The 13,477-nt window shown below is 40.8% G+C and overlaps 1 protein-coding gene across 5 annotated transcripts in view; it reads left to right on the forward strand.

The window, feature by feature from the left end:
• Window positions 1–13,477, forward strand: part of LOC126100576 (PAX-interacting protein 1) — a 176,914-nt gene that overhangs the window by 25,585 nt on the left and 137,852 nt on the right. For all 5 annotated transcript variants that reach the window (XM_049911194.1, XM_049911196.1, XM_049911197.1 and 2 more), the window contains 3 exons: window positions 2,306–2,863; window positions 6,099–6,233; window positions 9,166–9,435. In XM_049911194.1, coding sequence (XP_049767151.1) covers window positions 2,306–2,863; window positions 6,099–6,233; window positions 9,166–9,435 — 963 coding nt within the window. The remainder of the gene's footprint in view (window positions 1–2,305; window positions 2,864–6,098; window positions 6,234–9,165; window positions 9,436–13,477) is intronic.

Below are 13,477 nucleotides of genomic sequence, written 5' to 3' on the forward strand. Positions count from 1 at the left end.
CTGGTGCCTTTAATCCCCCAAACCAACCAACAATGGCTTGTGCATGCATTGATTGTTGGATGGTTATGCAATGATTCTCTTCATCTCAACTCTGAAAATTAAGCTTTTTGACATAGCCAATCAATAGAAAATGTGCCTCATCACTAAAGATGACATTCCTCGCAACATTGCACCCACATTTCGGTTTTCCAACACCCAACTTGCAAATTCAAAATGCCGGTAATGATCAATTGGCAGTACTTGTGGCCTAAGTTGATTCATGTAGGTATTTAGATGAAAATCCTGTGTTAGAATTTGCTGCATGGCTGTCCTTAAACTGTTCATTTCTTGTTATCAAGGTTCGGAGACTTGGACTATTTACTGATGGAATATTTTCAGCAGACTGGCTATTACAATGTCACTTTGATGTCTCAACATCAGTACCTGAACCACTTTGCTCAAATTTTTCAATGACTCAGTAAACTGTCAATGAGCCAGGTATGTTTTGCTGACTGAAAATCTGTGCGTTATTTGCAAAATATCTTTGAAGTTTTCCCACACTTGTAAAAAGTTTTGTCAATGGCAGTGCATTGTATCAGCATGTATAAAGTGAATCATTTTCACTGACTTGTCATGTAGAAAGATGAGAACTGAACAGTAGCAAGTGTTGCTAACTGATTGAAACAATAATTGTGTGCAATTAAAATTGTGCATTTCTCATAGTCCCGTCCCTCCCGCTTCGCACCACTGTGACCATTCATTTCATTGTGCTAAGTTGCATACAATTTCTAGCTAACTGCGAAGCCCCAGTAAAACCAGGGTTTGTAACCTGCACCAGTATATGCAATACAAGATGTGTTATAAACAATAGTGAGCTTTGAAGTAGCATGTCTACTGCAGAGGAAGCATGCTGTGGCTACTGAGCGTCCCTAATGGCAGATTTAGATAACAAATTTCTGCTGGCCATGTTTTACTATGACTGATAGTTGCCAATCTACAGCCACCGAAGTGAGCACACGCACAAGCTGTTTGTCGGATTAGTGAGAAAATGCCTGTGAAAGAGCTTGTGTGTGTGTGTGTGTGTGTGTGTGTGTGTGTGAAATTTTGCTACGTACTTGGGAAAAGAGTTCCTCATGTAAAATAGTTGCTCCTAGATCAGGGTGATGTTGGTGTGATGTTTAACTACGAAGGCATTGTCCATCAGGAATTTGTGCCACCGGGTAAACAAGGAAGTCCGTCAGCAATTTTAGTGCGTTTGAGGAATACCGTGTGCAGTAAGAGGCCTGAGTATAGAGGAATCAGACTTGGACATTTTATAATTACAGTGCACTCGCTGAAATGTCGCTTCTTGTCTGCCGCTATCTGGCAAAACATTAGACTCCCATTGTGCCTCATCCATCTTATTTCTCTGGACCTAGCGGGCATAGTCCTATTTCCCAAACTTTAAAACACAGCGAAAGAATATTGTTTCCAAACCATGGAGGAGATACAGGACAATGTGACACGCCATAAACAGCTTTTTAGGAGGCTTACCAGAAATGGAAGAAACCTTGGATCTAGTGTATTGTCAGTGGAGGGGACTACTGTAAGGGGGGGGGGGGAGACAGTGCTTTAAATGTATTACAATGAGTATACATTAATCTGCACCACAAGATAAAAGAAATTAATATATCCATCAGTAATTATTAAATAGGAAAGAGTTATATCATCTTTCCAAATGTCTGGGGTTTAGTACTCAATCTGTAACTAGAAAGTTTTTCTGTCACTTGCCACTTTTTTTATTTGTTAATGTAAAAAATTATGAATTAAACTGCTGGTCCACTGTAACTATTCTTATCTACTTGTAACTGTCTTAGTGAGTCATTTTGAAAGTTGAAAGAAAGGAAAGGGATCACGTCAAACATTACAATGTGTATTAAATACTGTAGTATGTAATTAACTTAGTTTTACCTTTAATGATGTTCACCTTGTGACCTCTTTTCAAGATTATCCGTTCCATTAAGCTAATGTAATTGTACATGCCATTAAACTGTTCTTCCAAGTCCTTTGCAGTTTCTGACAGAATTATATTTTCATCTGCAAACTTCAAAATTTTTGCAGGGCTGTAATGTATTGAAGTCACGTGATGATGACTTGCTAAGAATCGAAACCAGTTATGATGTTTGTTCAAACTGAGACTGAAAAACACTATGCAAAAATTTCCTTGCAGTTTTATTTCTTCTACTTTAATTCATTTCCTAAAATTCCCTTAGGTTTTTCTTACTGTTTGCTCAATATAAGATCTTACTGCTTGGTCAACATGTAGTGTTTTGATTGCTGCTTTCAGCAACTACAGCAACAGCAGATTCAGCAGCAGCAGCAACAACAACAACAACAGCAGCAGCAGCAACAGCAGCAGCAACAGCAGCAGCAGCAACAGTTGCAACAACAGCATCTTGTGCAGCAAGTAGTTCAGCAACAAACTCAGCAGCAGCAGCAGCAGCAACAACAACAACAGCAACAGCAACAGCAACAAGTGCAACTTCAGCAGCAGCAGTTGCAACTTCAGCAGCAGTTACAGCTGCAGCAACAGCAGCAACAAGGCCAACCTCAACAGCAGTTGCAGCTCCAGCAGCAGTTGCAACAATTACAGCTCCAAAAGCAGCAGCAACAGCAGCAGTTGCTGTTGCGAGAAGCTGGCCAGCAACAGTATACAGTAGCGGCAGTGCAGCGAGATGTGACGTGGCAACAGCAGCAGCAACAGCAGTACCAGCTTCAGCAGCAGCGTCAGATACAGGTAGTGCAACAACAGCAGCAGCACCAGCCTCAACCACCGCCACAGCAGCAGCAACAGCAGATCCAATTGCAGCGACAAGTTGTATGGGGCCAGCAGGGCCAACCTCAGGTTAGTTGTGGTTGTACTGATTTTTGTTGACATAAGTATGTGCTTAAGATATCAAATTGATGTGTTTATTTTTGTGTTACTGTAAATAATCATCTTAATTTTCAGAATTCCCACCACCAACATCACAATACTTTTCAGATCCTTAATAGATTATTTCCAGCTTTAGTATCCCCACCAGCAGACATCACAGCTGTTAGCCATCCATTCCAGCCGTGCACAGAGTTCTTCGCATGCAGGTCTCTAAGTGGGTTTGGACTCTGTGCTTCCCATAGATTGAGTCACACCACAAATTTGCTTTCCACGTGTGGGGTTCTGTTCCCTGGCTATTATCGAGCCACCATCAGCACTTGAAGTACACACACCAACTGTGTAGTGAAGGAGTGTTGTCACTCCTGGGCATCTACTAAAATAGCAACAAAGGATGTTCTTGCACTTGGGACACTCCTATATTTTCTTTCCCTTTTCCTAGTGTTCACTTGGGTTACCGTGGGCCCATCACTTTTACAATGCTGGGAGAAAGAGTTGTGCTTACAGAAGGAGCAGCAACAGGAGCAGATGCCGACCTGATAACCCAGAATGGGAACTGCTTTGCACCTTTGCCTTGCTAGTGAGGAGCTGGGCATCCACTGTTCCATTGTCTGCAACCCCCCCCTCCCCAAATCACCACCACCACCACCACCACCACCACCACCACCACCACCACCCCCATCCACCCTCCCACCTATCAACCAACCAACCAACCCACCCATTCATCCCTCTTGCCGTATGCCAGTTTCAGTGAGTCAGTGGAAAGGTGGGACAATTACTTTTGCCAGTTCTTGCTGCATTACTAGCTAAGATAGGTAAGATATATCATCAGTCAAGTTAATAAGGCTGCATTTTTGTCCAGCAGTGGAGGTTTGTATGAAGTTGTCCAAAATTTGAAGCCCTCTGCTGAGTTTGAGAAACTACCCTTTGACGAGCTTTGTCAGTTGCTTCCAGTGCCCAACCATGAGCTTCAGACTTGAGCGTTGACCTGGTCCGACCTTTCTTTAGGTCTTGTTGTCCAATTTTGGAAACATCAGCTGCAAGAAATGACCTTTATGATAACTGACACATGGCTCAATCCGGTGTACATGTTTAGAAGCCCCCAGTGCCCCATGGGATACCTCAGGCAGCCTTGACTCCCACTAATTCGCTCTGTATTTCCTCCATTGACAGTGCCAGTGCAGTTGCATTGCATTGTTGTCTGTCCTTGTGTGTGTGTTGATCTCGGGAGGTTTATGTCGCTCGCATCATTGTAATTCGTGCCATTGGTGTTTCTTGGGTCCTTGGCATTGTTCTTTCACTTGTTGAGCGAGCCAGCGGTCCTGCCTCCATTGTCATTTGTTACATGTTTGATGTTGCCTGTATGTAGAGGCTATGTGTGGGGCATGTCGGTGCGAAGGTCATTTGGCAACTGTTTTTGACAGTTGAGGGCTGCAAGTCAGTCATTTGACCCCCAATGTTTCTGCTGAATGCTACAACTGTCTCCGACAGCTACTCCGTCAGAGCGCATGCTAAAGTAAATAGCACATTCCTTTGTGGGGGCAGTTGTCAGTCTCTGCACGCTATAAGAATGTGGAACGGAACCTTGCCTTGTAAGTGGTAAATTCACTGACGGTGCAAAATATCTTTGGGCTCTAACGATTTTCCTGTTTTTGGCTTCCAGATTGTTTACGAAGTGCATTTGGTGTCTCAGTCCGTTTCTTTACACCATTTGGACTTCTTACTGCAGTCCTACAGCCCGCTGTTTTGAGAATACCTTGGACCAAGTAGAAAACTTCAAGGCACATGTTTCTCTTAAGCAGTTGGCAGTTCCCAAATTTTGTCATCCCCACCCTATTCCCTTCACCATTCGTGACAAGGTGAAGGCCAATGTGCAGCGTTGTCAGGATCAGAATGTTGTTTCTCCTATTTTGTTGAGTCAGTGGGCCACTGCTTTGGTGGTGCTTCAGAAGCCCAATACCACCTTGCACCTATTTTAAACAGATGGTCAGTGCACAACGTGTTGCGAATTTGTATCCCATTCCACGGCAGGTAGAATTGTTGGCAAAGTTGTTGGGAGGAGGCTAATATTTTTCCCACATCGACTTGTGTGGTGCTTACATGTAGTTACCATTTGATGCAGTTTCTCAAACTTTTCCTGGTCATCATCACTGCCTTTGGACTTAACTAGTTTAACTGCTTGCCTTTTGAAATCTTTTCTGTGCCGGGAATTTACCAACAGTATTTAGAGCAGTTGATTCATGACACTCGCTATTGCATCAGTTACCATGATGATGCAGGAGGAGCATTTACAAAACTTTCAGTTGGTTTTCCATTGCCTCTTGGAGAATGGCCTTCATTGCAAGCTGCAGAAATGCAATTTTTTATTATTGAAGGTGACTTTTTTGGGTCTTGTGCTTAGTAAAGGTGGTCTTGTCCCCACAGATGAAATCAAGACCATTGTCCACATAGTGGCACTCAGCACCTGAAAGAGCTTTGGTCTTTCTTGGTTAAGATTTTGTATTATGCTCAGTTGCGGGGAGGGGTGGGGGTGCGGGGGGGAGGGGCAGAAGACTACCCCACAAAGGCATTGCTGTTTTTAACTTGTTCATATGTTATAACATGCTATTGACTCTTATAAGTCTGTGAACTCTTGTTCTCCTATTATGTTTACCTAGTGTGTTATGTTGTATCTTTGTAGACACATGACAATGGCACATAGGCTGAAGTTAAAGTAGAGTAAGAAAAACAGTTACAAGAAAAAGTGGAGAATGACATCATATAAAGAATTTATAGTAGCTGTGTACCCACAATACAAGGATTTCAAAGAAACCCATGCATTACATAAAAAAAGTAAACCATTTGTTCATCAGCGTTACTGCAATATGAGATGCTCTAGATATAAAATACAATAATTTTGATTACAAAGAGAGAGCACCTTTTGACTTAAAAGTCAAACAAAGTAACAAAAATCCTGTAACTGATTCCACCAGGGAAGTCTATTCATGACAAACCCTAATCTTCCACACTATTTTCTTTGATTAATACAACTTTGTGCAGGTCTCACACTGGCGTAGTTACAGATCAGTTGGATAGAGTGCTGCTGGGAGTACTAGGCACATAAGTAACACAAACTGTGAGAGGGTTTAATGAGTTTCTACCTTTATCTTGTTCTCAGTTTAAAAGGGTCTAAATTAGTTACGTATAAACTGTTGTATCATCCTTTCAGGGTCCTCCACGACAACTTATTCACCTAGATGCTCAGATGGTAGCTCAGTTAGAGCAAATGGATAGTCAGAGGCGAGTTTTAGTATTACAGAAACTACAAAAACAAAGGCAACTTCAATTGCAGCGTCAGATGCAGGTAAGTATTATTGTAGTTTGTTTCCTTTTTTGTTGTTTTGTTTCAAAGTTTGATACGGTTAGGCAAGCGTATAGTTTTTCGCGGAAGTCTCAGGTTAGGTGTTGCCACGACAGAATGAAATTTAGGTTAGGTCGTTAATTTACTACAACTTCCTGTCATCTACATCAAAATATTTTTTCTGTGTTATTTGAAAAGAACTTAAACTGACTCATATGCATGCAAATTTTCACATTTTTGCAATTTACAGCACTGAAATTTGGTTGCCAGCTCTATGTGCTTTGCACCTTATTTGTATAGTTACATTTTATGTATTAACGTTGCTTGCTATGTACTTCATAAGAATTAAAATATTATAATGTGGGATATGCATTGATGGTGCATGTTTTCAAATCTTAAAAGTTGCTTGAAGTATTGTACTGATATTTCACTGTTAATTTTCTACAGCACTTTGTTATTTATAGGTTTTATTGCAAAAATGCATGTATGTGTGATTATTTATATGTTGTTATTAAATTAGACACACACATGCCCACTCTGCAGCTGAACCTTCTGGCTTGTGATGTACAGCCCCCACCCCTTCTGTCCCATGCACATCCTTGATAACATCCAGTTGCTTTTAAGGATTAATTATTACATCCTGAATGGTGTGATGGCACTGTTGAAGAACAGGGCACACACTATTCCATAGTATTGTTTAATGTACACTGCAAATTATGTGAGGGCATACATGGAAGAAGGAAACTGTTCTGGGTGTGGGTGGACTGAGACTTTAGCATCAAAGTCACAACATGTGCATGTACATTAATACTTCAGTGGATTAGTCTTGTGTAATTGACCAACAGTCCGCCATGAACCATGGACTCCGTTGCAGTAGGGTAACTTTTGTGCCTCAATAATACAGTTAGCTGTACATTGTTCAACCACATATGATGGGTATTTGTTGAGATGCCAGACTAACGTGATTCTTGAAGATAGGAAGCAATCTTTCCAGTAGTTGAAAAAAGGCAACAGTCTAAATGATTGACTGACCAAGTCTTGTGACATTAACCAGTATGGTCTTGTTTTATTTGTACCGCAAATGGCTGAAAACAAGGGGAAACTGTAGCCATTATATTTTGTGTTGACGTGCAGCTCTATTGTATGACTTTATGTGATGGCATCCTTTTGTGTAAAGTGCTGTGGAGGAATAGTATTGTCCCAATCAGATCTACAGGTGGAGACTGCTCAGGAGGATGTTTTTATCCGGAAAAATGAACCTGGTGTTGTATGGGTCAGATGGCCGAATGATTAGGATCACGTAATTGGGGTGGTAGAATTGAAATTTAAAAAGAGAAATGGGTTGGTCGAAGTTAGATAAAGTGGGAATTATTGAAGTGCGGTGCCAAGGAGAATAGATCTTTCGGTCAGATGAGCATAGGTTTATCAAAACAATATCAAGTATGGGTACTGCAGGAGTAGTTCTTATATTGAATAGGAAAATATGAATTTGGATGAATTTATATAAACGCCATTCTGAGATAAAAGGGATTATTCGGGTCTTTAAGAGAGCTGAAAATTTAATTCTAATGGGGGATTGATACAGAATAGCAATAGAAAAAAAAGGAAGGGTACCAGCAGGAAAATGCTTCGGTGGGAGCACAATAAAGGTGAGTAAGCTCCTGTTTATTAAAACATTCTGACTGAAAGGTCAGCTACCTCATTCTACCTTCTTCTTAAATATTGCAAACATATTCACAGTTTTTTGTATTCAGATAAGAGGCGACGGTGGCAGTAGGAAAGAGATGGAAAAGTAACAGAGACTGAAAGATAGGAGACAGTGGTTATGGTGTAGAAATAGTGCATGAGACAATAGCAGTGTGAGGGAAAGATAGGGGAATAGTGGCAGTGGAGCTTAATTGACAGTGACAGAACACTGCTAGGAAAAAATTGCAGGGGTCAGAGCCAGTGCCAGTGAAGAGGAATAAAGAGGAGGAGAAAGTGGACCTGGGTGAGAACCAGTGATAATGACAGACAGATTCTAGGACAGTGACAGTGAGGATGGGGGACGGAAGAGAGAGAGGGGGGGGGGGCAGACAGAAGCATTGGGAAGGAATGAAGGTGGTAGCACTAAGATAGAGCAAGAGGGAGACAGTGACTGTGAGAGGAGACCTTGTAGGACAGAATGAAGGAGACGATGGCTGTGGAGGCAGGGCACCCTGACAGCGATGGACTAATGGGTGTAAGCGAGTTACAATTATGGGAGCTTGTGGGAATAAGAGTTGAGTTGTGTGTATGAATATGTTAGTATGCCAAACATTTTTGGGAAAATTTGTAAGGGTGCTGAGGAAGGTTGAATGAGGCAGCTGGTTTCCCACTTTTCAGTCTGTCTTTTTAATAAACAATAGCATATTTGCCCTTTTTATCCTCTGATTGGAGCAGTTTTCCTCTGATCATTACACAGAATTGCTGGCCAGTACATGTATTCAGGATAAGTGTCAGTATTGCCAATAGATACATATAAAAAGACCACACACACACACACACACACCACAGCACTACTCTCTCCCATGCCTGCAATTTAAATCAGGTGGACAACAGCATTGGGGTATGTGTGTGTGCATGTTGTATGTATTTATGTACTTCGAGAAAGGATGCAAGTTCAGAAACTGAGTCCTAATGTCCATTCTTTGTTTCAATGTATGTATCAACACATCTTCTAAATACTGAATGGTTGTCTTCTTATTTCCTTTTTTGTGATATTAATTTAATTTGTTGCTTGCTTAATGAAATAAATCATTTTATTGGAACCATATATGTCAAAGGCACTTTACTGATAACTGGGGTTACAGTTTCTGTTGAATATGTTGTCTCACCAATATTAGCATCAGCCATAAGTACTTAATGATGACACTTCTTGCCTTCACTTTAGTGGTGTGCTCTGTTTATGTAACAGCAACAGCAGCAGCAACAACAGCTAGCGAGGGCTGCCCCTCCTGGCACTCCGGCACCTGTTATGCAGCAGCAGGTGGTGCAGCAACCACAGCAAGCTGTCCCACAGCAACAACCGCAGCCACAGCAGCAGTTGGTGAAAGTGCCTCACGGGTTGTCACCTCAGCAGCAATTACGCTGGGTGCAACAACACCGCCAGCTGCTTCAGCAGCAGCAGCAGCAGCAGCAGCAAGCACAGCAGCAACAGCAGCAAGCACAGCCTCGTCCTCAGCAGGTGTGGCAGAAAGATAGTAAGATTGGCACTGGTCATACACCTACCGAGGGAGCTTCACCGGCATACTGTACTAGGAACCTAATTGTTTATGTACTCGTGAGTTGAGCTCTGACACAGAGAAAAGTGTGTTCGTTAAAGCAACATCGTAAGAATTTTTTAGGCTAGGATTGCTTACATGTAAATTGAGATAGAGTGCTATACCATTACATAACTCTCTGTGACTTGTTACAGAATTATGTATTTTAATGTGCAAGTTAAGAAAGCCATAAATATCATCCAGCTGACTGGTGAGAATATAAGTCTACCACCCCAACCCTCCTTCGTAATTGGATGGAAAGTGAATTGGCATACAAATCACTTGGATTTTCTTCACTTTGGCACACTTCAGAAGTGGCTAGACATTGACATTGTATGATACACTGAATTTGTGGAAACTGCGTCACCCAGAAAGAATGGCCTGAATGAATCCAATCTCAGATGGTGGCTGCAGCAGTGGCGTCTAGTTTTCAAACATATCATTTTTGTAATCTTGGTTGTATATGAGAAACAAAGTACCAGTTTTGTTTGTTGGTAATTCTAAGATTTTTTTTTTTTTTTTCTTCAAGATCTCAGTGCTTTTATTACAAAATATGGAGGCGACCGTGTAGTCGAGTACTGCTTTCAACTCTGCTGATATTTTGAATGATAGCAGAAGTTCTTAAAGGTATTCTGGGAATGCATTTTACTATTCTGAAATTAACAGAGGGAATATGAGATTCAAAAATGACCAATAATTCCCTGAAAAAGTATAATTTTGTAGAAAATAATTTTAAATGCATTGTGTGGCACTGAACGTGCTCATGACCAGTTAATAAGGCAACATAATTAAGATCAAACTAAAGTTAATTTGCGATACCAACTTTTATTTCTTTATGATAAATCTAATGTTTTTCAGTTCATACTATGTATCATTTGCTAAGCTTTTTTTACGTTACCCAATTTGCTTCATTTTTGATAAACAGCTTTTGTTTTTCTGTTACCACTTCAAATTACTCCTATTTGAGACATATATTTCTAATGTTCTGTTGCAGTCTCCATTTGGGCTAAAGTTTATTTTACAACACTCGTTTTGATTTCATTCCAAAATCCTAGATTTTATTTTTATTTTGTACCGAATGTACTCATCTCCCCTCCAGCTATAGCTCCATTTTTTCTACAATACTCTATTTTCTTTCCACTTTTCTGTATTTTATTAACATTTGGTTGAGTATCATAGTTGTAACTCATGATATTGTTTTTTTAATGTAAAAATTGTGATAATCACAGCTGTTTAATTTATGGTTCAAAACATGATTTTGTAGTCACCATATTTATTATGTAGCGGCTGTGCTTATTACTTACTGGTCAAAGTAGACACACAATATTGCAGTCTCCACTTTAACTGATTAGCGCACCAGAAGTAAGTGATATCTGAGGGAAGTAAGTGATATCTGAGGGATTGTGCACACAAAGGCCCAATAGTTCTCTTTCCCAGTATGGCTCATTGCCATCAGAGTCTACAGTACCATCATGTGTGACCATATAGGACAGAACAGTTGATCTCTTGGAAATGGATTTGTTATAACATTTCAGCTCATGCAGGATATATTACTATGACACTTAAGGGTGTGGGGTACCATTGGATGGAAGAAGATTGCTCTCAATGATGAGTGGATTCTGGACCATTCCGTATGCCCATAATATGGGAGATTGCCACATCATATGTATGACCATAATAGACTTTAAAACTAATCGTCGTGTTGTCTCAATACTGTGGGGGACTACCATAGGTGTGAGACCAGCTGTATTGACAATTAGATGTGGTATTCTGTGGGCCAGATATGTGGCATGTATGTCATTGCATCAGCTTCCACTCTCCAAACCCACCATCTACTGTGTATCAAAATTTAATGCTTTTGGCAGATTCCTGTCTTTCTGCAGTGATCACAGTCTTGCATTGTTAATACTGGGCAGCATAAAAGACAAGTGTGAAGCCTGATTGAGTGGAGCACCATTGGTTACAGCATATAATTTCAGCTTGAATGCATTGAAGGCAATCCTGAGCAGCAACCAGAATACCAGGGAGGTATTACAGGCTAGTGTCCTGAGCCTTCTAACAACTCTACATGCCGTATTTTGGCAGGAAAGTGCCCACACTGTCTGTCGTGAGGCACGTATGAGCCTTCTTCAAAGAATGTTTAGTAACACTGCTACACTGGTCTGACATGTTCACCTGACATGCTGCCCATCAAACATTTCTAGGATACAATTGGATGACAGCTTGTTATGGTTCTCTAGCAATCACCATTGATGCTTCTGGGAGTTGGGTACAAACCATATGTAATCCAAATCGCTTGTGTGTTGTCATGTACATAACTTGTGGTATAAAGTTCATTTCAGTAGCATGTATTGTTGGTATTGCTGTTTTTCCAAGTATTAATGGAAAAAGGGTATTGTGAGTTCTTTCAACACAATAGGAGGATGAGAGAGAGAGAAAAATCACCATATGTACAATTTTAAAACAGTGACAGAGCACACATAGGATAAGTTGATCCATGCGCAGGAGGCACACTCTCGCCCTGCATATTATACCCGGGCTGGTGAAAAGTGTCACTTGACATCTCGTGTGTAGTTGGCTGTACTGTGATTCCAAGGTTGCAATAACTGCCACCACACATGCCCACAGCTCTGAAGTATATTTTGTAAATATAAGCTACAATCAACGTTTATACATAAGTACAACAAAGTACGTTTTCCTAACAGTGGAGAGAATGACGACGAGACAAAGCGTTTGATAGTATATGAAATCGAGAAATAAAAATTCCTGAAGTGAGTGACAGAGGCCATGAGCTGTTGCCGTATTCCTGCTCGTTCTCGTAAGTGGGACTGAGCAGTGAGAATGCTGCCTGCGAGATTATCGAGTTCCGAGAGCGCTGTCTTGAGAATGAGGCGACCCGACACTCTCCGCTGGCCACCTGCAGCGCCGCCGGTCGCATGGGGCCGTTCACGACGCGGGTCATACTGTGTACGGCTATCCGACTTACAAGTACAGTAGTAAGGAACATGCACATGTGACATGTCACAGTTGTGCTGGTATGTGTGAATGCATTTTGGGAGATTTAAGACAGATTTCGGTCGAACAAATCAAAACTGAGGCATTTGAACAAATCTGGTCTATGTAATTATATTATAAGCTGCCAAAGTTTCATGTAAAAGTGCTATCAGTGGTGGCGTTCTGGTTACTCAGAAACTGTATGTAACGGCAGCAAGGGAAATCGAGAAACCTTGTGACAAAGCGATAGATGACGACTGTAAATTATTTTCTACATGATGATATGATTATCGTGGGATGTAAGCTAAGCATTAACACGAAGTCATTTCTTGCAGTAGCAAGGAAAACCTGCCACCCACTTTTCTGACTACCATAAATATTAATGTTGAGTTTCGTCTGCGTGCATTTTATAGTTACGGCTGTTTTTAAAGTGACGTCTCATTTTACAAATGTTTCCTATTTCGCGTGTAACTGTGCATACACAAGATTTCCTTTCGCGGAATTAGTTTTGAAGTTTATTGCCTTTATCCTTGTGTTTATTTCTTCCTCTTTATTTAGCTACATATTTATTATCCCACTGTTTCTTCACTCTTCGATGACTTAATACGGTTCGTTGTATTTATTCTGGCCTCCGTTAGCATTAAAGATTGCCATCAACTAGGGCAGGTTGTTAACATATTATCTGTTTCAGAGTTAATTTTGTAACGTTTGCTATCAAAGCTAATTGTGTGACTTTTGTGTTTTATTTTTATTTTGTTGTAGGCCCTAGTTCTATAAAAAATATTTCACTTTTGCAACAACGCTGTACAAGTAGAATGTTTGAGAAGGCAGGTGCTTTGGACTTACGAACAGTCTTTCGCAGGCTCTGTAGCTACATATTTGGAACGCTTGAAGGAAACGACCACCTTTTGAGGTGTTCCACTTTTCAGGTTATAGGTGCTTAATGTATTAATCACTGTACATAATTACTGT

The sequence above is a fragment of the Schistocerca cancellata genome, chromosome 9 (assembly GCF_023864275.1).
Source record: "Schistocerca cancellata isolate TAMUIC-IGC-003103 chromosome 9, iqSchCanc2.1, whole genome shotgun sequence".
NCBI classification, from domain to species: Eukaryota; Metazoa; Arthropoda; class Insecta; order Orthoptera; family Acrididae; genus Schistocerca; species Schistocerca cancellata.